Source organism: Vigna umbellata, chromosome 9, assembly GCF_029865625.1.
Source record: "Vigna umbellata cultivar VRB3 chromosome 9, Vumbellata_1.0, whole genome shotgun sequence".
NCBI lineage: Eukaryota > Viridiplantae > Streptophyta > Magnoliopsida > Fabales > Fabaceae > Vigna > Vigna umbellata.
In genome coordinates, this window is record NC_142173.1 from 42,535,649 (window position 1) to 42,562,041 (window position 26,393).

Genomic DNA, 26,393 nt, shown 5'->3' on the forward strand with positions numbered 1-26,393 from the left:
TCAAGAATCAAGATTGCTACATTTGGAAGAAGTTGTTAAAGATTCTTGCAAGAACAATTGTGGTTTCACTACTGATCATATTTGCACTTCAAGGTGTACTTCTGGAGATCAAATTTATCTGCAATCAAGGTTGATTGTTTTCCCTGTTGTTGCGGCTAGGAAGAGGACTTGGTGAAGTTCTTTAACTTAGAGTTGGTATTACTGTAAGGGTGACAGAAAGTAGGTGATCTTTGTGGGTTACTATAGTTGTTATTAAGTTAGGAAGGAGAGTACATGAGAGGATTGTTCTATGTATGTCTTGCTTGTAAGAACTCTATCAATATAGTGATATCCCTTCATTTAAGGTTGATTGAAGGAAGACTGGACGTAGGTAGTTGGCCGAACCAGTATAAACAACTATGTGAATCTCTCTTTCCCTACACTTTTACGTTGTCTTTGTTCTTGATTGATTGCATTCCAAGAAAACTTTAAAAATTTTAAAAATATTTTTAAAGAACATTTTTTGAAAGGGGAAAACCAATTCACCCCTCTTCGTTGAGAATATTGGCCAAACTATTTCTACAAAATACTATAATAAGGGAACTTAATCAATTTATGTCGTTGTGTTATTTATATTGTGCTTATGGATTTTTTTTCCAAAATGAGTTTTGTCCATGTATTTAATTAACTTGATTAACTTTGCCTAATATTTTGCTAATAAGCTTTAGTTATTATCTTAACTTAATCAATTTATCGATCACTATTCTGTTTTGACCGACAAAATATCATTCTAACCAAGTATATATATATATATATATATATATATATATATATATATATATATATATATATATATTATGTTCCTAAAAAAATCATACTAAACTATTCTAATTAATTTTGAACTTTTAAATTAGTTAAAATTTCAACACTTAAACAAAATAATTCTTTAAATTCTAATATTGCAAACATTATTCGAATATAAAAAAAACATTTTGTATGAGAAACATTGAAAGCTTATATATAAGAAATATTATATTATGAAAACGAAAACCAAATTTCGCAGTCAAATGGATAGAGAGAGAGCTATTTCTTTTTAAAAAAAATTAACAAAATAGATGAAAAATTAATAGAAATAATGAGTTTCTCATCTACTTTTTTTTTCCAAATGAATAGATCATAAAAGTTTTATGAATGTTTTACTATTTCATTATGATAAAACATACACACGATAAATGAAAATAAATAAAGAATTTGTGTTTTACTATTCGAGAGATCATGAACTAAACTTTTAAAGAGAGAATATAAAAATATCTAAATTTTCTTCTCTTTTAAATTTTATCGTCTTTTTATTATATTTAATTTAATATGTTAATATTTATTAAAATCAAATGGCATTTTTTATAAAATAAATTAGAAGTCATCCTAATTTAGTTATTAGACCGGGAATGCTAAAAAATCGTGATTCTCACGTGTAATCCTTCGTCACTCATTATTATAAGTAGTTCTGTTATACTTTCTTATTTATAATGAGTATTATATTATACTTATATTTTTTGTTAATATTAAAGTTAGTTATATTTTACAATAATATATATTTTATGTCAAAATATGATATGAAAGGTTGAATATTAATTAATAATGATAATTTTTCCATTAATTAGAGTAGCCCACTGCAGCAAGTAGCTCACTGAGCCCTAAACCTCTGTCTTGGCTAATTTGAAAATTGATTTGCACTTTGTTATAAACTATAAACTTCTGTAGTGTAGTGCACTGTAGTGCGGTTTGCCCACCCCTAATCACTGTTGCCTACTTCGCTTCTCCCGCATTACTGACATTCATAGGGCTTTGCATCGCGTTGTCGTCGTTGGTTTCCTCGGCGTTTTCGTTGGAGTGGTCGTGCTTCTTCTTTATGAATTTTTGTAGTTTTTGAGGGTCAAGTTCGTCGTGCTTTCGCTTTGGTGCTACCGTGACAATTTTCTTTGTTATCTACAACTGAGAAAGAGGTATATGATATAATAGTATAGAAAAGGTGGACACAGTAACGAGTGCCTGTATTTCCACTACACTTGGAGGTTTGCTTCCCTTTTCCCTCCATTGGTTGTTATGGCAGTTGAGAAGGAAAAGCTTCAGGAAGAATCCGTAATCCGCCGCTTCTACAAGATTATTCTTAGTTGGGACTACGTTGCTCTCCTCAAGGAATCTAAGGCAATTCACTTCATTCCTTACTATTTTTCTTTTGTTTCTGTGTTTTTTTCTTTTTAATTTGCTTTCGTAATGTCTTTTGGAATGTGGTGTTTTCAGAAGCAGAAGAAAGGGACTGCGAAGTCAACACTCGTGAAGGTGAAGAACCGGTATACAGACGTTGATGACTATATTGCAACCTACGAACCGCTCATCTTTGAAGAAGCCAAATCGCAGATCATTAAGGAGAAAGAGGAAGAAGAGGGTATCTTTAATTTCAACTATTTTTTCGTTTTTTGAGAAGATTATTATTCTTGCAGTAGCAATGTAGCACAGTTGTTAACAGCCTTTGTCTCAGGTCTTTAGCCCTTTCTATACTATTCTTGTTAGTTGGGTGGGAGTGACTGACTTTGTAGGACTAGTCAGAGGAATGTTAAAGCCCTGTCTAAGTTGCGGTTCTCTCTTTTTCACTTCAATTTAAATAATAACTGGTTTGCTTTTCATGTTTTAAAGTTAGAAGGGTCCATCAATAATGTAGTGAGGTATGGTTCACAAATAAATCTACTTCTTAAGCACATAATCAAAGGTCCGATTCTGGGTCTGTGTTAATAGAGAATATCTATTAAGAGAGACTTGCCCTTTAAATAGAGTTTTGGATTAGTCTTTTAGCTGTCGCCTACGAGAGATTTCATAAATCTTTGGATTAGTCTCTAGTACTGAGATACCCTAGGGACCAAAATAAAAGTTTGAAGGGTCTCTTTGCTTAAGATTTTTTTTTTTGTTTGCCTGACCACAGTGACTGATTGGAAATTGGGGGTGGTAAAAAGTTGGAGTGAGGCAGATGATTTTCATTTTATAGAATTTCCGTGTGAAATTAATGAGGGAGAATCAATATCACAGAATGATCTTTTGCTGCTTTCCAGAGATAAGGTACTACCAGTGATGAGAAGTTATGTGTTTTGGGCTTTGAATATTTTGCCTATTCGAATTTGAATTGATTGCCTATCTGTATTTGTCGCTGCAGGTTGTAGATGAAAAAAGAGTACCTACTGTTTATGCATTTGCTTTGGTGGAACATGTCCGGAAAAAAGAGTACCTACTTGCTCGAGTTAGACTCTATCTTGCTGGGGAGTTCTTAAAATATAATACAGATGATGTAAAATCTTGTCCTAGGCTGCTTAACATGCGATCTCATATATGCGAGACAGAAAGACAGTTATATTTTATGAAGGTAGCCTATTCTATCATGTACTTCTAGTAATATCAATATTGTGTGTGTTTTCTATGTGGAGGCTGCCTTCCTTGATTAATTGTATTATTAATTTATAATAGAAATATAAAGGTTTTCAGAATTCTTTTTTCTTAACAAAAGGCATTTTCTTTTAAATTAGCTTTGCCGTTGATCCAGTGTGAAAATCATGCAGCAATGCAGCTTATCTACTATTGCTCGTGAATATTTGGCTATTCGAACTTTAGGCTGTCTCCCGTACAAGGATTTAATATTAAGTGCAGTTGGAGAAGATTTTGGCACAGAAGTCGAGGGATGGAAAATCCCAACACCATTGAGGGAATATGTTGAAAATAGTTTTAATCAGTACCAGCGTGAGGCCATTACAGTAAGTTTTTTATTTTAGAAGTTGAATAAAGTAAATAAAACTAACACTTGTTCATCAACTCAGGCTTGTTTTTGTCTTTCTTCTTCTTTTAACCAATCCAATGGCTTTTTCTCATTTTTTGTTACTGATATATAGTTTGGAAAGAATAAATGCTGGATTATGACTAGAGGGGGGCATATTTGCAAGTTTGGATTTCGCATTTAGTTGAAGGATATACTACTTCAAACGTATTATGATGCAAGCATATCATTCAGAGTTCTGTTTTACTTTTTTGTCACCAAGTTTTCTCAATTTGAAAATGCTCCTTGTTTTCCACGTTTCTTTTCTTCTGTACTTGTTAAAGGCTTGGGTTTTTCCAATTTCAATCTCATCTTAATTTCTTTTGGTTTTGATATAGGAGTCAGAAAAAGAAATGTAGGAGCAAAAGGCATCCAAAACAAACTACCTAATATCTAATTTCAAATGAACTGAAACAATAAACCTAAATCACGCATTTATCTCCCCATCTTTATAAATTCTTTCTCCTTTATTATTTTCTTTTGTCCAATAAAATTCTTATCACTCTTTTGGAAGAGAATGTGCTTTTGTTGATGAACCCTTTTGAAAGATCTTTTAAAAAATTTAAAAGCTATGTTACATTTATACTGTCTGAACCAATTCTCCTTTCTCAAAGTTAGCTTTTGTAAGGTGAAGCATAATAGTTTAGCTAGGAAAGAAAACCATTTTATCCCTTTAGTTTAAAGCATATTCAAGCATGCACAATTGTTAGAAAAATATACACTGCAACATATGCCATCATAATAAGTTACAAGTCAAACAACAAAGAGCAGAAAAAAGAAAGTGAAGATTGATCAGAAGTTTTCATTCCTTAATAAGATGTAAAGCTCTTGTAACCTTATATTCATTCCATTTTAACATTTTATTTCTGTTCCAGGCTGGTCTATCATCAAAAGCCTTTGTCCTGATACAGGTAGGTCTCTATTTGGCTTTCTGTTCTAAAATTTTTTTAATGCTTTTTCATATTTCCCTTTTCTGTTAGGCAATGCTTGGTGTTATGTTTATCAGTTATGCTGAATTATTTTTCTGAAAAGACTTGTTTGTTATATTCGGGAAATGGAGAAATTTATTTCAAAGAACTGCCAATTTGAAATAGTAAGTTCTCATTGAATAGCAAGAAGGGGGACCAGAGGCAGCAACATGGGAGGATGTGGCAACCATATGGGATCACTTTCTAGATTTTAACCTTGAGGACAAAGTTGTTCAGGCCGTAGCGTGTAATGATAGGATTATGAATGTTTATGTTAGGAGGAAAGTTGTTAAAAATAAAACATAGTTTGTTACAGGTGGTTTGGGCTGTCCAGGTGGTTTGGGCTGCTATAGTCTCCTTAGTGGGAAGACTATATATAGGTGTGGTTGTGTCTTTTAGAAGGGACGTTTTTGATTAGTTTGAGAGGCTGGACAGACTAGTTGCAACCTGTGTGAAGGGAAACAATATCCCTTGGTTGTTTTCTTGTACTCTGCTTGTGTTGGAATAATAGATACGTTTCCAGTGCTGGGTGTTGATAACACTGGTGTTTTTGGGTGTAGAACTAAACGTTTTAGGTTCCTTTTAATCCAGAAACCTAACATTTTTTCTATCAATCTTATTTGTTCAACTATCTTCTTGCAAAATACCTATGAGACATCTGGGTTTTTATCAATGTAATGTTGTCTTTTTTTATAATAAAAAAAATTGTAATCCAGCCTAACCAACTCCTTTCAGGGCCCCCCAGGGACTGGGAAGACTCAGACCATACTTGGGATTCTAAGTACCATTTTGCATGCAACTCCTACAAGAGTGCATTCTAAGTAAGCATAATATTTAGTATATGTCTGCAGTCTTCTATTTCTAAAAATTCAGTTTTTTGTTGCTATTGTTGTCTTCAGCAAAGCATTGTGTTAGGAGTGTGCCTGGTAGAAGTGAGATATTGAAGCAAATTTTGTTTCTACCAAGCAATTTATGGTCTTATTTTTGCTTAATCTTTCTTTCTCTTTATTCATACATATGGTTATTGATATTTTCTTTTGGAAGCAGGACCTATGAGCTAAGGCAAGGACCACAATTACCTACTGAGGAGAAGTAAGATTTTCTTTGAAAATATTTAGGCTTTACTTGGTTAAGAAAACTTCTTGCCACGGATGTTGGTTATTTCCAGTGATTCTTAACATAATATTTCTTTTAATTCCCCATATCCGCCATCTTTTGAAATCCTTATCTGTTATTTTCATTATTAATCTCTTCTTGCTTTGTGTTATGCATGTTTGCTTTCTTGCCATGCCTACCTTCAAGTAGTTCATAAACAAATGTTGTGAATCAAATAGAAGTGCAACAATAAGGGTAAAATTTGATTTTTGTATTATATCATAAAGAAAATAGCTGTAATTCAAGTTAAGGGCACTTTTCTTTGGTTTCTCTTTCACTTTAGATGGTTTAATTTTATATCAACATCGTAAGAAGCTGGGAAAATTGTTTAAAGCTTATGAATGTTTTTGGACTTTGGCTTATAGAAGTAAGTGATCTGGATGATTACTTGTTTGATACTTGCGTTGTTGGAGTATGATAAGAGAGAAAGAACCTATTGGCTTAACTGTACTTTAGAATTCTCCAAGGTCCAAATAAAGTATTTTGATTAGAATATTCTTGAGGATGTTTCAAGAAATTATTTTAATTAAAGTACAATTCTAGATGATTGGAGTATTACATAAGTCAGTTTCTTTAGCTGATTTTATGAATGCAGGTCCATAGCAGAGTACCCTTCCAAATTGATAAAGTTGATTTTAACCTCTATAGTATCTCTTGCATGTTGGCTTGCTCTTTTACCCTTTTTTGTAGAATTCAAGAATAATTTAGTTTGGTTAGATGATGTTCAACAAGAGCCTTGTAATATTTGGTTTCAAAGTACATATCTTGCAAAATTACCTAGGAATGGTGACCACTTCTGTCCCAAGATCAATTAAAATAAACCGCAAATGGGTTTTATACTAGCATTGTTAGTGTTGAAATGTAATGTTATTTTATTATTTCTTTTATATATACATACCAAGCTTGTGTTGCCTCTTTTTGTAACCTTTATATATACATCAATCAAAAGCACAACAGTTTATGTTGAATACACTGATATTTCTCCATCTTATTTATTCAATTGTTAGCAGAATGCACTTTTCACATTCCATCATGCTAGAAGATTTTATTTTCTTTTCCCTTTTCCCATGACAGAAAAAGACATTGGGGACTAGCGTCTCCATGGCTTAGTAGTATTAATCCAAGGGATAGTCTGATGCCAAAAGACGGTGATGATGGCTTTTACCCAACTACTGGAAATGAACTAGTAAGTACTCCTTTCATTGGTTAAAATTGTTGATCTTGCAAAATAACATCTCTAATGATGGGTTTTATCAGAAACCTGAAGCTGTAACTTCAAGTCGGAAGTACCGTGTAAGAGTGTTAGTTTGCGCCCCATCAAACTCTGCCCTTGATGAGATTGTGTTGAGGGTTCTCAATGGAGGTATTAAGTTTCTTCAATGCATTTGTTTGGGAAAAAGAATTCTTCTTTCTGCATTCATTTACTTGCCATGATTTTGACCCTCTTAGTTTTGTGTTTGTGTTAGGATATAATGTGTGCAGAATAAAAGGAAATAGATTAGGAATTAGTTGTTAGTTGGTTAGTTGGTTAGGGGGCCTTTATAAGAAGGCAGGTAGGTCTTGTGTCAGGGTACTTTGGATTATCTTGTAGATTGAGCTTTGGCTCTTTGTGAAGGGGAAACCCTTGGAGAAGGGAGTGCTCTCCTATTCTTGTATTCTTTGGTTACAATAATAATACAGTTCTGTTTCCAGTAATCTGGTGAGTGTGTGTGTGCTGTTTTGAGTGATAGTTAGACTTCTTGACTAAAGAAGCCTAACAAATTGGTCTGACCTGCCGGATATCCTTAGGAGAGGAGTGCTGGATCATTGGGAGAGAAGCGTGATGGAAGGAAGAATGAAGGCTTTGGAGGGAAGGATGGATGGAAGAATAAATGCCCTGGAGGTAAGGAAGGATTATGTATAGAGGTGGGCCAGCAAACAGAAAAGGGAGCTAGCAGAATGGAGAAGAAATATGAAGAAATGAGAGAAATGCTTCAAGAAATCAAGATTCACATAAAGGGCTTAGAAGGAAGTGAGAAATCTGTCATGAAAGGACAGAAAGAGGGTTCAGAAGAAGAGCTGGAGGAAGACAAGGGTGAACAAAATTGGAGGAAGCGGGTAGAATTGCCCAGGTTTGAGGGGTTGGGCCTATTGGGTGGATCTCTAAGGCAGAAAAGTTCTTTGACATCCAAAATGTCCCAAAGAAGGAGAGGCTCAGGTTGGCTTACAAGTGCATGGAGGGAGGCACAATCTATTGGTTCAGGGCCTGGAAAAATAAAACCAAGAACCCTTGGAAAGAGCTGAAAGAGGCATTGATAAGGGGGTTCGGAGGAAGAGATAGAGGTTCTGTTTTTGAGAAGTTAGCTCAAATTGCAGAAGTCACAGAAGCTGCTGCTGAGAACGTTGCCGAAGTTTCTGCTGTAAGGGTGGATAACATGACAAATGTTGGTAGGGAAAATACATCAGGTGAAGATCATGATGGGAAGGTTGTGACTCTTTCTTCTCCAAGTAAAGTTGCAAAAGTTGTTGTTTTTAGTGGAGATAGAGTGGTAGGTTGTGGTGGGAATGTCAAAACAGTAAAGAAAGGGGAAGAATTGTTGAAGGCCTGGGGTTAAAACAGTGGTGTCAAAGAGCAACCAAGTTGAGTCTGTTTACAGAGCAAGAGAGGACCTGTTGCAAGATATCAAGAAAGGAAAGAAATCCTCAGGTGGAGGAGAAAATTCAAGCAATTGGGAGTGTTAGGATATTTATCTTATTTATCATCATTATATTGTGTCAAGGGTTACCCTATTTATCATGATTATATTGTATCTAGGGTTACCCTATTTATCATGATTATATTGTGTCTAGGCTTACTCTAATTATATGATTATATTACCCTAATTATCATGTACTCTTGTATCAATTTATTTTTATAAATAGAAGATTATGAGAGGGATCAATCAAGCCCTCTAGAATTATTTTACAGTTTAATTCTCAAGTGGGAGCAAAAAGAGGAGGATGCCATTGACAATAATGGAGCTAGGAAGGGTGAGGAGACACCAATTTTTTCGTGGGTGAAAAGAGAAGAGTTGACCTCTTATGAAAGGATTGACACCCAAGATCAAACAAACAACAGAGGCAGCAAATGCTTTTGAAGTTCAAAACACTAAAGGATCAACAAAAGCACACCCAAACAACAAAGAAAATGTAGTCCAAGGGTGCAAGACTTGACATAAAAAATCCAAGAACCTTTCTTGGAAAAATCTAGCCACAACTCTACTAAAGATAGTTGAAGGGAACAGAAGAAGCATTCTATGTGAGAGTTGGGAAGCAGTAACTAAGATGGGGAGTGTGGAAATTTTACATGAGAGTTTGCAAGTAGATGGAGCATCTGCCAAAAGTGTTGTGGCTACAAGAGCCAATGAAGTCAGAGTTGAGATTTTGAGGATTTCACAAAATTGGACTAAAAGAATCCAGGAAGAGTGGAAGTCATTAGAGGAGGATTTGCCACCACCCAAGCCCCCAGATTTAAAATTGCAAATAGTAGCAGTGGTATTGGATGGTTTGACAGCAATAACAGGGACTGGGAGTGGGAAAAAATTTCATCCAAAAATTCAAGATATGGTTGTCACAAACAAATAAAACACTAGAAGACCAATGGCAGTAATATTTCTTTGCAGGGCTGCAATATAACATTAAGAGGAAACAATTTAGGGTTCCAACCTTGAGGACAAGGTTGTTTTGCAGTGGGGTGTAATGTTAGGATATAATGTGTGCAAAATAAAAAGGAAATAGATTAGGAATTAGTTGTTAGTTGGTTAGTTGGTTAGGGGGGCCTTTATAAGAAGGCAGGGAGGTGTGCGAGTGATCTGGTGAGTGAGTGTGAGTGATCTGGGGAGTGAGTGAGTGATCTTGTATTATTGTAGCCAAAGAATACAAGAATAGGAGAGCACTCCCTTCTCCAAGGGTTTCCCCTTCACAAAGAGCTAAAGCTCAATCTACAAGATTATCCAAAGTACCCTAACACAAGACCTCCTTGCCTTCTTATAAAGGCTCCCCTAACCAACTAACTAATTAACAACTAATTCATAATCTATTTCCTTATATTTTGCACACATTATATCCTAACAGTTTGTAATGGGGATTGAGGGGGGGTGGGGGTTAAGATTTCAACTAGGACACATTGACTAGCGAGGTGTCATTGCTATCTTGGTTGTGTGGCCAGGCCTTGTAATTAACTATTCCATATTATAAGCAGACTGAACTTGACCTAGCAATTCTTGTTTTTTCTTTCTACATTCTCCTTTTGGTCTTTTCTTTAAAGAATTCTGTATTCTATACTGTCTTATCATGATTGCATATTTATTTTTATTCATGGATGTTCTTAGGTGTACATGATGAAAATGACCGTGTGTATTGCCCTAAAATTGTACGGATTGGTCTCAAAGCACATCATTCTATCAAGGCTGTTTCCCTGGATGAACTTGTACGTGGAATATTAGACCAAATGTGTTTCAATTAGCTATGCTGCCACCATCATTATATAATTTTTCATATCACTATTGTAAACTTTTGTTATAATGCCATGATTATGGCTCAGCTGGTCTGGAGGGGAACTTTGTTATTGATTTAACGGTTTTATTAACATTAACGCTTGGGACTGACTGATTTGTGCATCTAAAAGTGGTATGTTTTTATTGATAAAGAAAACATTTATAGTTCAAAACTATAAAATGCAATGATTTTTTTCTTTTCCAATAAAAACTTACCACCACTTTTAGATGTTAATATTCAACCCTAAGGGGATGCTGACATTCTCCTGAAATGAATGAAGAGTCTTGATATAATGAGTGATATGAAGTTAGATGAAAAGGCTCTAAAATTTGTTCCTAACAAAACATTGATTCTTTAGAGTTAATTATGCTGGTGAATGTTTTACTAGAACCTGTGAAGTAGGTTATACTTCATTTCTTTTTAGATTACTTTAGCTTCTAATCATCCTTCCTGTTAAACTATAGGAAAGATTGAGATTGAATTGAGATTGTGTGTTTCTAATACAACATAGATATTTTATTTATATTGAGAAAAAAGAATCATTACAATAAATAAAAGAGATTTTACATCCTCTAATAATAAAAGATATGATATCTGAATAAATAAAAAGGTTTCCAATAATATGTATATATAATCTATATATGTTTGATTATATAGGATTTGTTCCATATTTCTATAATGATAATATTCCCCCTCAAGTTGGAGCATATAATCATATATGCTTAGCTTTTTGCAAATATACTTGGTCCTCTTAGCAACTTGGTAAATATGTCAACTAATTGTTCACTAGAATGACAAACCTAGTGGTGATATCTTAAGACTCTAATTCTTCTCTTATGAGACGACAATTTGCCTCAATATGTTTGGTTCTATCATGAAAGATAGGATTAGAGGCAATGTGTCTTGCTACCAAGTTGACACATATAAGGTGCATTTCAGAACTTTATTCTAATATAAGCTCACAAGGGACTAATGTCATTGCCATGTAATATGCTTCTGCAGATTTTATCACAAAATTTTGTTTCTCACTTTTCCACATGTTAAATCATTTCAATAAGAACACAATACCCTGAAGTGTCACTTGGTGACCCTGCCTAGTTGTTGTCAGGATACCCAACAATTTGAGTATTTCACATATCTTCAAAATGAGGGCTGGCCATGAGGCTTCTTAATATACTTTAGGATCCGTATGATGACATCTTGATAGGACCTTGAGAGTTTATGTTAAGGAAAAAAGAGATAAAAAACAGGACATAGGGTGAGGGAGGTTGTTAGTTGGTTAGACGGTTGGTTGTTAGGTGAGAAGAAGGGTTGGTTATATAGGGGGGAGGTGTGTCTTAGGGGGACAGATTTGGGTTTACTGTTGTAGTGACAGGATTATTACATCCTGGGTGAAAGGAGGATTGCTCCCTTGGTTGCTTACGAACATAAGTCTTTGTTACCAGAATAATAAAACAGTTTGGTTCTTTGGTGTGTACTGCATGTGGGTGTGTTGAAGTGTGTATCTGTGTGGGTTCAGGGTTCTTTCTGCCAAGAATCCTATCACATCTCAATGGTCTTGACAAGGAGAGTTTAAAAATTGACTTACTAAGGTCAGTGTAAAAGCAATACCTGGACGAGTCACAGTAGGTAATTTAGCATACCAACTAACCATTTGTACTGAGGATCAGAATATGGCTCTCCTTAGTTGGGTACAGGTTTGATACCTAAATCCATTGCTGTGTCCATAGGCGTAGCATTTCTAGAATGTCGAAAGTAAACTTTCTGACATATGGCCAAACCATGCACATAGTGTGTTACGTATCCGAGTAGGAGAATAACGAAATCACCCTCTTACACACTCACAACAAGCAAAATAATAATGAAAGAATGGAATTGAACGAATGAATATCTTTTATTGATGGTAATATCTGAACAAACAAAAGTAAACAATAATTGGGAGCATAACCTCCATCAATTATTTGGGAGCATAACCTCCCTCACAAAACAATAATGTCTGTCACAAAACTCAATAATCAAAAGCATACCCTTAACCCTAGACTCTAGCTTTATTTATACTAATTGTTTCCCGCTCATCTCTTACTAAATATCTCCCTAGAATATATCTATATTTAATATAAATATCCCTATATTTAATGTAAATATTCCCCCATATATTTCCCTAGCATATATCATTAATTATAAATATCTTATATTGTATATTTCCCTGGAATATATATTTATTTACTCTAATTATCTTATACTGAATATTCTCCTCAAATATAGCTCCCTTTACTGTAATTAGTTCCCGCCCATCCTAACAGTTGTGACAGTTAGGATGGTAGCTCTTCAACTGTTCGGCCCAGGTCCTTCGCTGCTTCCTGCCGTTCGGTCTGGTCGCTCTCCCTTGTCCACCGTTCGGCCTGCTCGCTCCCTGCCTTCCACCGTTCGGCCTGCTCGCTATCTGCCTTCCACCGTTCGGCCTGCTCGCTCGTCGCCTTCCACCGTTCGGCTTGGTCGCTCCTTGCCTTCCACCGTTCGGCCTAGTCGCTCCTCGCCTTCCACCGTTCGGCCTTGTCGCTCCTCGCCTTCCTCCGTTCGGCTTGTTTCCCCCTGCCTCCTACCGTTCGGCTCTAGCTCTTCACCACCTTCCACCATTCGGCTAGACCTTTCCACGCCATGGTTATCAAACTCACGAGTTAACTCGTTAACTCATCCAAGTTTGCGTTTCAACACACAGCTTTCGAGTTAACTCGGAAGTAAACTCGCTTTTGATGTAAAGTCGGTAGAATCGGAAGCAAACTCGGTCAACTCGCCCCAACCCGAGAGTTTGCAACCGAGTTGGCGAGTTTAGAGAAGAAATTTTTTAAACCAAAAACGACAACAACCATAATCGTTTGGTTCACAAAACTGAAAAAGGAAAACTCGTCGTGAATAAAATGGCATCTCACTGCACGATTGTCTCTTCATTGCTCGTGGTGCCACCGTTTGCTCACGCTCGCGGCGCCACCGTTCGCTCACTGTGTCGTTGCTTGCTCGTCGCACAGTTGTGTCGTCGTTTGCTCGCTTGCCATTCGTGTCTCTGAGGTTGTCTTTAATCTTCTCGGTTTCAAAAAGATGAGTTTTTTTTCCTCAGCTGCGCACCGTTTTCTGGAGGAAGGGATTTAGGGAATTTGTGAGTTTTGTCAGTTGCGGAAAGGGACTTGGGGGATTTGTGAGTTTTTTTTTGTCTCGTGGTTTGCAGCTTTTAGAAAGGTAATATATATATATATATATATATATATATATATATATATATATATATATACACACATATATATATATATATATATATACACACATATATATATATATATACACATATATATATATATATATATATATATATATACACACATATATATATATATTAGGATTTTTAATTACGAATTAGAGATTATTTTTAATTATTTAATAAATGTATAATGTATTGTAAAGTTGTAGTTGGAAACTAAAATTAGGAATAATTTAAAGTATGTTTAGGAATAAATCAAATTTAATTAATAGTAGTCTAAGTTATCTTATTTATTAAAAAATAGAAATAAAAATAATTTAACTATTTTGTTTAATTATTTTATTATAATATTTGAATTAATGTTATTTATAATTTTTTTCGTAAAAAAGTAAATTCTTACGAGTTTACGATTTGAGTCTACGAGTCGAGTTTACGGAGCTCTCACGAGTTCACGTAAACTCTCGAGTTTGACAACCTTGCTCCACGCCTTCTACCATTACCGTTCGGCCTCACTTCCCTCATACCTTCCTTCTCCTTCTCATATCCTTTCCAAACCTTATTATTACCCCCTACCTTATACCATAACATAGTGATTGCTTGAGACCATATAAGGACTTGTGTAGACACATACATATTAGACGACTTTTCCTAAATAACAAATCCAAGAGTATGCTCCATGTAGACTTCATCAAAATCACCATGTAGCATTTTTTATGTCAAGTTGTAACAGAGTCCAAAGTGAATAACTGCAATGGAAAAGAGAAGTCTAATAGAACCTCCTCTTTTTCCATATTCTGGAACCTTGTTTGCATAAGGCCATTCATGATTTGATGAGCTCTGAAAAGCAGGTAGTTTGTCTTTGTCCACAAAAGGATTGATAATATGCTAAATTTAATATTGACAAACGTGCATTATTCTGTATGCTTTTGATCAATAGATATCCATGCAATGTATCTTAGCTCAACATTGAGAACTATGCCTAAGGTGTATTGGCACTTGAAGATGTTGAAGCTTCATCACTCTGCACTAGGACTGAAACTTTACATCATTTCTGGGCAAGGATCTCTGATCAATGAAATGATTTACCTTCATGTTCAGGCTTCATATATCTTATATTTGGGTCATCTAGTCATATGATGTTATTAACTGAAAACACCTATGTAGATTTCAAGCCCAAAACATGTGCATCTGTCGTGGCGTTATTTATGATGTGTACCAACCACTTATGATACGGTGATCACTTTATACACCTTTTTTGGAATGATGTTCTTAAAGAAAATAAATTGAGCATAATAGATATTTCTTGTATTCGGTTCACACCCTAGCAATTGCGACAGTATTTTAACTATTGAATTGGTAGTCTAAGCATTACTTACAGGATTGCTGTTTCTATTGCAATCTGTATTATTAACACACTTCAAATGTAATTGGGTTGAATTTAAAGGTTGAAACTTTTATATGCAGATGAAACAAAAACGTTCTAGTGCCAATAAATCATCCACCAATAAGCAGAGTACTGCAGGAAGTAATGATGACAGTATCCGAGCTGCAATTTTAGACGAGGCCACTATTGTATGTATATTCCCACACTTTATGTTGAATGCATAAGCAAAAGCAATCTGATTTTCATAGTATTTTCTGTCTTCTTGGCAGGTCTTCTCAACTCTCAGCTTTAGTGGTTCCCATGTTTTCAGTAAACTAAATCGTGGATTTGATGTTGTGATTATAGATGAAGCAGCACAGGCTGTAAGTGTCAAATCCTCTTAGTTGCTGAGTCACTTTTAATATTGCTTATAATATAAACTAACTTGACAAAGTTTGATCTTAAGAAGTTGCTGGGGTATCTCAAAATATTCCAGCAACTAATTTTTATTTATTTTTAATTGTAGTATGCAGATGGAATAACTTTCATGAACCAATAATCCCTGAAACTTAAGCTATCATGTGAAGACATAAAAATGATTTTATGTTTTAAATCTTGGAATCTATTACTTGCCCACACCGGAGTCCTTTGGGCTTTAGCTGTGAATAATGCACAGACCCAGCTGTATTGTGCTAGAGTATAACTTTTCATTAGAAAATAATAGGGGAGGAAAGGATTGAACTCTAGACCTTATGTTCATAGAGACTGATAATATCCCATGAACCAACTATCAGGAAAGCTTAAGCTGAGGTAAAAATAGAAATAATTTTAGATTATAATGAGTTTTCAAATATTTTGGGGCTGGAATACATTTTTTTTGCCTCTTGGAGTAAATAAGCTACTGAGGACTAAGTCTAAAGTCTGAAGTATATCTGAAATCCCTAAAAGTCTTTGTCTCTTGAGAGGACATCTTTTTCTTTGGTGAAGTTTTTCAATGGGACAGTGTTCTGAAGAATTTTCCTTGTTCTTGGGGTTCTACTTGTATCATAACTCAGATCCTCCCGCAAGCTAAAACATGCTCATTTTGGTGTAACACTTGGCTTATTTATTTTTATAAAAAGAGTAAAATTAAAATGTATTTCGAGTACAAGGGATCCACCGTATCACAAAAGTAAATTGCAAAAAAATGGTAGTTTGACTAAGTTATCTAATAATTATAAAAGGGGTGGAGATTAAAGGTAGAATTAATACAATTACTAACCACAGTAGGTAAGCCAGTGGAAGATTAAGATGGGACTAGAATAGTTGAAGACCACTAAGGCAGAGGATTAATCACTATATAAGGATGACACTCATAAGAAATGAGTGTCAAAGGAGATAGCTGCTGTGGTTGGGAATAGGTTTTTGATATTTGAGAATTCAAAAGTTGAGGATAAAAGATAGGATTGCTTAGATAAGGCAGTGGTAACATTTTGAATTTGGTTTCTGTTGGGTAGTGAAGAAAGGCATTTCCTTGAAAAAAGCAACATTAAAGGAACTAAAGAATCAATTTGTAGCAGAGCAATAGGAACTTCGGTGTTATGGGCGCCTAAGTCCCACATCAAGCTGCAATATGGGGTGCATGGTGAAGTATTCAAGTGTTTGCTTTTGCCCCTTTGATGGCTGACTTTTGAGAGTGAGTTACTCAAATTCTTAGGTACTTGTCAATTGGCATCAGACCTAGTTCTTGGTGTCTCAAAAACGGTTACCTACACAAAATTCTGCTACTAGGAGCCCTGACCAATACAGGAGTTGAATGAAGTGTCAGAGTTAAGTGTCATACAGATAAAGTCATCAAAATGTCAACTTTCAGTACTGGCGCCTTATAGGAACTTGGGTAGTATATGGCGCCTAAGTCTCACATTGAGCAGTACGACTTGGTGGAGTATTTAACTGTTTGGTTCTTTTGAAAGTAGGTTTCCCAAGTACTTGGATACTTGTCATGGAGGAAATGTGGTCTCCCAAGTCAAGAACACCGAAGAAGAGAATTCGATGAGCAAGATAAATTTATCTTGGAGAAATATCATACATGAAAAAAGTAGAACCTGTTAAGAAGTGAACTTTAAGCCTAACTCAATTGTTAGTATTTTGAAGGTTGTGAAAGGAGTAGTTGATGTGGTAGAGAAAATGTAGAGATAGTAGAATGTAGAAGTAGTAGTTGAAAGAAGTGATGTAGTTGTCTTTAGTTGTAGTAGATGTTAGCTCATACAAATGGTAGATGTTGGCTTCATACAAATGATAGATGTTGGCTACATACATCAAATGGTAGAGTTCATGGGTATTTATAGACCCATAGATTATTCTAGAACATACTAGCCACAACTTATGTGGAATGTTCTAGATTTTTACCTATGTAGAATATTCTTGATTTTTCTTCCTATCTTAGGTTTTTCTGGAATATTCTAGAACTTGTATTACATTTCAATTCTTCTATCTAAGGAGCTTCTACATTCTTCTAGAATTTCATTACACTTTAATACTCCTCCTTAATGCAAATTCGGTAACTCCAAGCATTGTGCACAGTAGTTCAAATCTTGGTCTTGGTAACATATCATCAATTTGATCTTCTTCCTCCGTTTCCTTGACCATAGTTCTTGCTTTGATGCTGAATTTTCTTCCTCTTCTTGAGTTTCTTCTTGAGATTGTTGCACTGGAAGTAGAATGTTGCTTTTAACAACTTTTTCTTCTTCCCAATTCCAAGAAGCATTTTCATCAACTTCAACATCTCGACTGATGATGAGCTTTTTAGTTTGTAGGTTGTAAACTCGATAGCCTTTTGACTGTGTGCTATATCCCAAAAATATTCCTCGTATAGTTTTGTCTTCAAGCTTGTGCCTCCTTTGATCAGGAACATGTATGTAGCAGATAGATCCAAATACTCGTAGGTGTTTAGCCGATGGCTTTCTCCCACTCCAAGCTTCAATAGGAGTCTTGTCTTGGACTGCTTTAGTTGGACATCTGTTTAGAATATAAACTGCAGTGTAAACTGCTTCAGCCAAAAAAGTGTTAGGCATACTTTTCTCTTTCAGCATTGATCTTGCCATCTCCATAACTGTGCGATTCTTTCTCTCTGACACACCATTTTGTTGTGGAGTATATGCGACTATAAGTTGTTGCTCTATGCCTTCATCTTCATAGAATTTTTCAAACTCGTGAGATGTGTACTCCTTGCCACGATCACTTCTAAGTACTTTTAGCTGTTTTCCACTTTGCTTCTCAACAAGGGCCTTGAATTTCTTGAATACTCCAAAAACTTCTGACTTTGCCTTTAAGAAATAGACCCATGTCATTCTAGAGAAGTCATCGATGAAGAGGATGAAATACCTGTTGTTATGATGTGAAGGTGTTCTCATCGGTCCGCAAACATCGGTATGAATCAACTCCAATAAGTTTTTTGCTCTCCATGCTTTGTCTGTCGAGAATGGTAATCGATGTTGTTTTCCGAGGAGACATCCTTCACATGATTCATTGTTCTCCTTCAAGCATGGAAGATCTCTCATCATGTTTTTCGTATATAGAAGCTTTAAGGCATGTGTGTTAAAGTGGCCAAATCTCCTATGCCAAAGCCATGAGTCATCAACTTCTACCTTCATGGCAATATTAGTTCCAGGTTTGAAGCTTATAGGAAAGCTTCTATTTCTCTTCTCCATTTTTACTTGGCCAATTTCTATCATTTTACTATCATAAATTTTGCATGTATCTTTCTCAAAATGAAGAGAATATCGATTCTCCATCATTTGGCCAATACTTAAAAGATTTTCTTTAAGATTTGGAACTAGTAAAACATCCTTGATGAATTTCGTACCTTTCTTTGTCTCCACCATGACAGTTCCTTTGCCTCGAGACTCCACTGTGGTGCCATTTCCTAGCCGAACTTTGACATTGACAGATTTATCAATGTCTTTGAAGATGGTTTGATCTTTCGCCATGTGATTGCTGCATCCACTATCCAAGTACCAACTTCCTTCTCTACCAGGAGATTCTTGATTGGCGTAGAATAAGAGTTTCTCTTGATTATCTTCTTCCGCAAAGTTTGCTTGATACTTATTTTTATTACGACAATACTTTTCTACGTGACCAAATTTCTTGCAATAGTGGCATTGAGGTTTTCCATGATGCCAACAATCTTTTTCCAAGTGACTTGTCTTTTTACATATGCCACATGGAGGATATTTTTCTTGACGAGTCTTCGAGAAGCTTCTAGGATTTTCTTTATTTCTAGAAATTTCTTCTCTACTTTTATTTCCTTCATATTCTTTATTCTGAGACCGTAATTTTAGTTTTGATTGAAAGGCATTTTCAACCGAGTCTTCTTCATGCCTTTTCAATCTTTGTTCATAAGCTTCAAGAGAGCCCATTAGTTGTGTGACTGACAATGTAGCCAAATCTTTTGTTTGTTCAATCGCAGTTGCGATTGCATCATACTTTTGGGGAATAGAAATTAAAATTTTCTCAACGATCTTTTTGTCAAGAATATTTTCCCCATAGGCTTTCATTTGACTAACTATTTCTTTTATTCTAGAATAGTAGTCTTTAATGGTCTCAGATTCTTTCATTCTTAATAATTCAAACTCTCGTCTTAGAGAATGAAGTTTAATATTGCGTACCTCGTCACTTCCTTGAAACTCCTCTTGTATTGTGTTCCAAGCTTGTTTTGCACTTGTAGCACCAATTATCCTTGGAAAAATTGTCTCATCAACTGCTTGTTGAAGAACAAATAAAGCCCTTGAATCCTTCTGCTTGTTTTCTTTCAACTCCTTCTTTTGAGCTGCAGTAAGAGTAGAGGTGTCTTCTGGAATATTGAATCCCTCTTCTATGATATCCCATAAATCTTGAGAGCGGAAGAATGTCTTCATTTTGACACTCCAAAAATCATAATTTTCTCCTTTGAAAATAGGTACTGGAATTGATGATGTTTGATTAGTAGTAGCCATGTGTTGAGAATATATTTGGAAGTAGTAGAATGAGTTATAGTTTTGTTTGAGGTAGTTGAAAATTTTATCTACGCCTAGTAGATGACCGAACGTAGCTCTGGTACCACTGTTAGTATTTTGAAGGTTGTGAAAGGAGTAGTTGATGTGGTAGAGAAAATGTAGAGATAGTAGAATGTAGAAGTAGTAGTTGAAAGAAGTGATGTAGTTGTCTTTAGTTGTAGTAGATGTTAGCTCATACAAATGGTAGATGTTGGCTTCATACAAATGATAGATGTTGGCTACATACATCAAATGGTAGAGTTCATGGGTATTTATAGACCCATAGATTATTCTAGAACATACTAGCCACAACTTATGTGGAATGTTCTAGATTTTTACCTATGTAGAATATTCTTGATTTTTCTTCCTATCTTAGGTTTTTCTAGAATATTCTAGAACTTGTATTACATTTCAATTCTTCTATCTAAGGAGCTTCTACATTCTTCTATCCCCACAAAACCGGCTTGTAAAGTGAGGTTTGCACCCACTTATATATATATTCTAAACTGGTCTTATTTCTAGTCGACGTGGGACTTCCAACACACCCCCATGCCGAGGTATATACATCTCGAACATGAGACTAGACATTAAGGGGTGGTCCAATAGCGGGTGGAACTATATACCCAACAAACAACAAATATCGCTAGGATAGACTCTAACTTGGCTCTGATACCATGTTAAGAAGTGGATTTTAAGCCTAACTCAACCCCACAAAACTGGCTTCTAAAGTGAGGTTTGCACCCACTTATATATATTCTAAATTGGCCTTATCTCTAGTCGATGTGAGACTTCTAATAGAACCAGATACACAAGGAGGAACTTCGTAACAAGATTCTTTAGGGACAGTATTTATTTACTAAACTAGACTAATAACTTTAATCTTTTTTCCTAAGTTGCAATGAAAATGGGCATTCTTAGAAAGTTGAAAAGGTTTATTATTATGTGGTTTCCGGCTGTATAACTAATTTTTTACTAATGAGCAGATTAAAGATTGTCAATAACATCTAAAACGATGTTGCTTATTTTATTTCAACTCTTTATGACAGGTGGAGCCTGCAACTCTTGTTCCATTAGCCAATCAATGCAAAAAAGTTTTTCTGGTACTTTACATCGCTCATCCTTGCATTACAGGAACCTACATCATTTTACCTTTTACTTATCGTAATATATGTTTGAACAATATTCTATATGATGTATAAAATATAAATTGAGGAAAAAAAATGCATTTTGACAGCATGTGCGAAGAAAGAAAAGCCATTATTCATATTAGCTCTTAATCAAAACAATGTGAAATGGTATACAGCAATGGGATTGATAATTCTTGTCTATTAATTGCTAATGTTTAGACAAAGGCCTGGACAGTGGAAATATATTTATACAATTGTTGAATCCTTTTAAAAGCTTGTTGGTTTACAGACTTTTTAAATAATGTTGTCCTTATTGAGGCTACATTTTGTTGCAACATTTTTAAAGGTTGGTGATCCAGCTCAACTTCCAGCAACTGTAATTTCGGACATTGCTAAGAATCACAGGTAAACAATTAGTTTTGTGGTGATTATGATTTTAATACATTAAACCATTCTTTTTTCTAACACGAGTTTTTGGCTTTATTGTTTCATGAATTAAGATACGGCACAAGCTTATTTGAAAGATTGATGGAGGCTGGTTATCCAGTTAAAATGTTGAAGACCCAATATCGAATGCATCCTGAGGTTGGTGCATACTGTTAACATGTTCTATATTAGCTAAGAATATGGCTAAAATACTGCTCGTAAGGTGTGGACAATCTTTCCCCCTTTGAATTATTTTGGAGTATACATAGGCCATAATTCATTTGTAATACATGTTAAGCAGAATCTTGCAAAATTAATTTCTCTAACGTGGTCTTCGTGTGGCCAAATGAGTTCAATTGGTTCAGACCTAAGAATTGCCTCATTTGCTGGGGAAATACCGGGGCCATGTTGGCTCTGTTGCTTAAGTGGTATTATAGTGGTGGATTTCTTAGCAAAATTTAAGTGCAGTAAAATTATGGTTTTGAAGGAATGACATTTAATGATACCTAATCAAGAAACTGAGTTAGGCAATATTTTAGATTGAAGAATATAAATGAGAAACAGTACAGGTTGTTTTAAATTGATGACTTACAAATGGAATATCTAGAGAATATTCCAGGCTACACTTTCGTAGCATTTGATCTTGATATATTCCACGTTACTAATAGGCCCACGACGAAGATATATATGGAAAATGAGGGGGCTTACGGGAATAGAAAAAGGGACAAATATGCCTCATAAATTAGGCCTGCATGTGTATGAGTGTAAAAGGAATGAAGTGGCACCAGCTGAAAGAGAAAAGTAGGGCAGCTGGCAGAAAGAGAGTGGAGATGCAAGAATTGTGCTGGAGGGAGGGAGAGTAGTAAGCATTTGGAGGGGGATAAGCTGGAAAATTATTTTGGGAAGCTTGAGAAGTTCTTCCCCAGGATAGGGAGGGAGGGGGTTTGGGTTTCTTTTCCTAAATTACCATTTTGCATGGGAACTCTGATCTATTAATGGTTTTGTTTCTCTTAAAGGTCTCCTCTTTTCCACATTTTAATAGACGATTCTCCTCTACTTTTTGCTTCATTTCAATATAAATACTACTCTGGTCCGATTCAAATTCTGTCGTGTACCACACTTCTAAAATCCTGGAGTTTTATCCCTAGGATTTGATTGTATCACATAACAGAGAATATAACATGTTCCTGTTAATCAGTTTTATCGTGTTGCATCAAGGGATTATGTTAATATCATTTAGTATTTGGTCCTTGAGTTGTTTTTCTTTTTTATTACTTTTCTGTGGAGAAAACTCATCATTATTTCTTTTTTATTACTTTGTTCTTTTTGAAATTTCCTGTGAATTTTTCTGAATGGGTTTTATTATGTAATGATCGAACAGATACGAAGCTTTCCCTCCAGTGAGTTTTATGGAGACTCATTGCAAGATGGGGATGAGGTGAAATCACGGACAATACGGGCATGGCATGATTACCGCTGCTTTGGCCCCTTCTGCTTCTTTGATATACACGAGGGAAAAGAGACTCAACCATCTGGGAGTGGTTCATGGATTAATATCGAGGAAGTTGACTTTGTTCTATTCTTGTATCAAAAACTGATTTCACTTTATCCGGCACTCAAATCTGGTAACCAAGTTGCAATTATATCACCCTATAGTCAACAAGTCAAGCTCTTCCAAAAACGTTTTGAGGAGATCTTTGGAATGTCAGCTGAGAAAGTAGTGGATATATGTACTGTTGATGGTTGCCAGGTAAACTAGCGTAGTGTTTATTGTATGATATCCTTCATGTTCATTTTGACTTTTATTGCTGATTATTTAACAGGAAATTATGCAAATACTTGAAAAAGGTTTTAATTGTTTACCATCTGGAATACAATAAACCTGTCATTTGCAAGACTAAGATTACGAGTGCATAGATAGCTGGTTATGAACTGTTGCACTGCACCATAGACGAGCCTTCATTGTGTAATTTGGCTTGATTAAATTATAAATTTAAAGTTTTAAAAAACGTTAGGAATTGAAGAAATAAATCATAATTTACTCTCTTTCAGGGACGGGAAAAGGACATTGCAATATTTTCATGTGTCAGGGCAAGCAAAGATAAAGGCATAGGTTTTTTAGAAGACATCCGACGGATGAATGTTGGGATCACTAGAGCAAAGTCAGCAGTATTGGTACTGTGTCTTTTTTTGTTAATGTGATGATTCATGGATTTCATTTGGTCCATACACCTGAATATCGATCCATTTTTATGTTGTTGGTATAGGTGGTTGGATCTGCCTCAACATTAAGGAGGAGTGAACAATGGAACAAGCTAGTGGAAAGTGCAGAGAAAAGGGACTGTTTATTCAAAGTAAAGTCATTTATACGTAGCAATACATGAATTTGATCCGTTAAAATAAGAATTTTAATTGAGCCTAATTGATCAGAGTTTCCACTCTCCATTAGTACATGTTCCTTTTATCTATAATGTCTACATAAGTATTCGTTTGTTGGTCCACCTGAATCTATCTGGTTAGATTATGGAACCAAGAAACTTTTTCACCAAGCTGAAGAAGAACTAAACAATTTCCATCTGCAGGTTTCTCAACCATATTCATCATTCTTCAGTGATGACAGTCTGGCCTCCATGCAAAAAAAGGTAGCCGAACCATCTCAGGTGATTGGACCCACTGATACAGTAGATAATGATGTGCAGCCCAACACTGCTGCAACCTTTGATGATCAAGGACAAGCTGAGGACAACGACGATGGTGACGTGGACATGCATGATGCGGGTTTCGACGAGGATTAGTTGAGTTGTAGAGTGTATAAATATAATTTATGTATTTTCCTGTCATGAGAAGGAAAAATGATAGTATTCGTTTAATGCAGAAAAAGACACTGCATAGTTACTGATTTTCTACCAGGTATTTATTATATGCAAGTAAAAATGCACAGTTTTTTAACTTATTAGGCCTGTTTTTCGACCTTAGTCTCTGTTTTGCCCTCAAATGAAATTCTGCTTTATTTCCACATGATGGCAAGATTGAGGATGAAAGCAATTTTAAAGTTACTTTATTAAGTTGTACTTTTTAAAGAAGCACTACTATTTAACACTAACCTGGGTGCTTAGGACAGTTGTTAAAATATTAAAATTGAAATTGATGGTAAGAAGCATTCTCAATATATTTTCATAACTTTTAATGCATTCTTCTTGACATGTCTAATAATAAAGATCGTTTTTCAATTTTAATGCCAAACATTCGGTTGATATTCTTACAAGGTAAATGTGAACAAATGGTATAACCTGAGGTCAGGTTTTATTTGCAATAAAATAATTGTTTTATCTTACAGATTTAGCAAACAAATTATGAGGCTAATCAACATTTTCACTCTACTATTCTCTCCCTATATTTTGTTTGCTGCTTATTTAAAAGCTTTATTAAATAATTAAGAGTATTCGTATATACTTTATGTTCTTTATTTGTGTACATAGGACATTACAAAAATCTTTACAAATACATGGTTACAATAGTTTATTAATTAATAAAAGGTTTGATTAAGTTTTAGGTCTATCCTATAAGGTTTTTGTTATTATAACATAATATTGTGGTTAGTCTAAAATGAATTATAAAATAATATTGTGATGATCTCATTATCTAACATATTTTTAATGAAAGAAATAAAAGACGTTTGTTATTTAACATATTAACAACATAAACTCATTTCTTAATATACAAAAACAAATAAATAAAATAACAAAAAAAAAAGTCATCACATAGTTTATGAAAAAAAATTAAATTATAAAAACTCAATTAATTTTTTTTAATATTCAATATACAACAAAATTTAATAAAGACTTAATTATAAATACGAAGAATTTGAGATGTGATTATGTCTTAATAGAAATACAAGTCTTTAATAATAAAACATTAATTAATATCCACCATACATAATATTATAATATGATTCCTGATAGGAATATTATTGTACATAATAAGTAGGTACTTGCATAGGCAATTATTGTGCTATACTAAAGTTGAAAAATAAATTATTGTTTATAGTATTAGCACATGTTTTTAGTTTCATAGAGTTGCACAAGGCAGAGCTAAAAGCAAGCAATCAATGGTGGAGAGGGAAAAGTAAGAGGAACAAAATAGTAACAACATGACAAGGAATTTTCATGCATAGGAGTTTACAAAAGAAGCAAAGTCCTTAATGCACATAAAGTGATGGAAAAGCTTCTACCACCTTTCTTCATTCTTTTGGACAAACAACTATTTATTACGTATTTATTTAACTATCTCTTTTAATGCTGCAACACTTAGTTTTCCACAAAATGTGCATACCTACTTTCTTCATCACCCAGAATTGAAATAATTTTAAACTATGAAATGTTTATTTTGAGAATGATGCAGTGAAAGAGTGAAGGAAGAAAGATTGAAAAATTATATTTAATAGGAGTAGGAAGACTTAATTATTGTTTTTTTCAAATTTAAAATTGACATCTTTATAAAAAAAAATCATGATTTTCATACTTAGTAATTGAATTTAGTCACAATAATTTGTATATGGTAAAAGTAAGTATATTTTTTTTTATCAAATCAGTAAGTATGTCTTACTTTTTTTTTTGTGACAGTATGTGATGCCAATGTACTGGTGGAAAACAAGAATTTTTAAAAACAGTTTTTCACATTAATTGGAAAACCAATTTAGATTCAGAGATGTAAAAAGGATTACTTCTCATATATATATA

The 26,393-nt window shown here is 34.6% G+C and overlaps 1 protein-coding gene across 3 annotated transcripts; it reads left to right on the forward strand.

The window, feature by feature from the left end:
- The first annotated feature begins 1,699 nt into the window (after window positions 1-1,699).
- On the forward strand, window positions 1,700-24,603 carry LOC124822549 (putative helicase MAGATAMA 3). Of its 3 annotated transcripts, none has more exons than XM_088099147.1 (20): window positions 1,700-2,184; window positions 2,281-2,425; window positions 2,957-3,090; window positions 3,185-3,391; window positions 3,585-3,776; window positions 4,711-4,746; window positions 5,539-5,624; window positions 5,848-5,895; window positions 7,033-7,144; window positions 7,216-7,321; window positions 10,308-10,405; window positions 15,191-15,298; window positions 15,380-15,472; window positions 21,148-21,201; window positions 21,575-21,633; window positions 21,729-21,813; window positions 23,036-23,404; window positions 23,707-23,829; window positions 23,922-24,008; window positions 24,237-24,603. In XM_088099147.1, the coding sequence occupies exons 1-20, from the start codon at window positions 2,083-2,085 to the stop codon at window positions 24,447-24,449; spliced, it is 2,457 nt and encodes an 818-aa protein (XP_087955273.1). In that variant the 5' UTR covers window positions 1,700-2,082; the 3' UTR covers window positions 24,450-24,603. The 3 variants fall into 3 exon arrangements, with proteins under 3 accessions (XP_087955273.1, XP_087955274.1, XP_087955275.1); XM_088099148.1 differs by having other exon boundaries at window positions 1,701-2,184; window positions 5,851-5,895; XM_088099149.1 differs by lacking the exon at window positions 2,957-3,090 and having other exon boundaries at window positions 1,702-2,184.
- The last annotated feature ends 1,790 nt before the right edge of the window (window positions 24,604-26,393 follow it).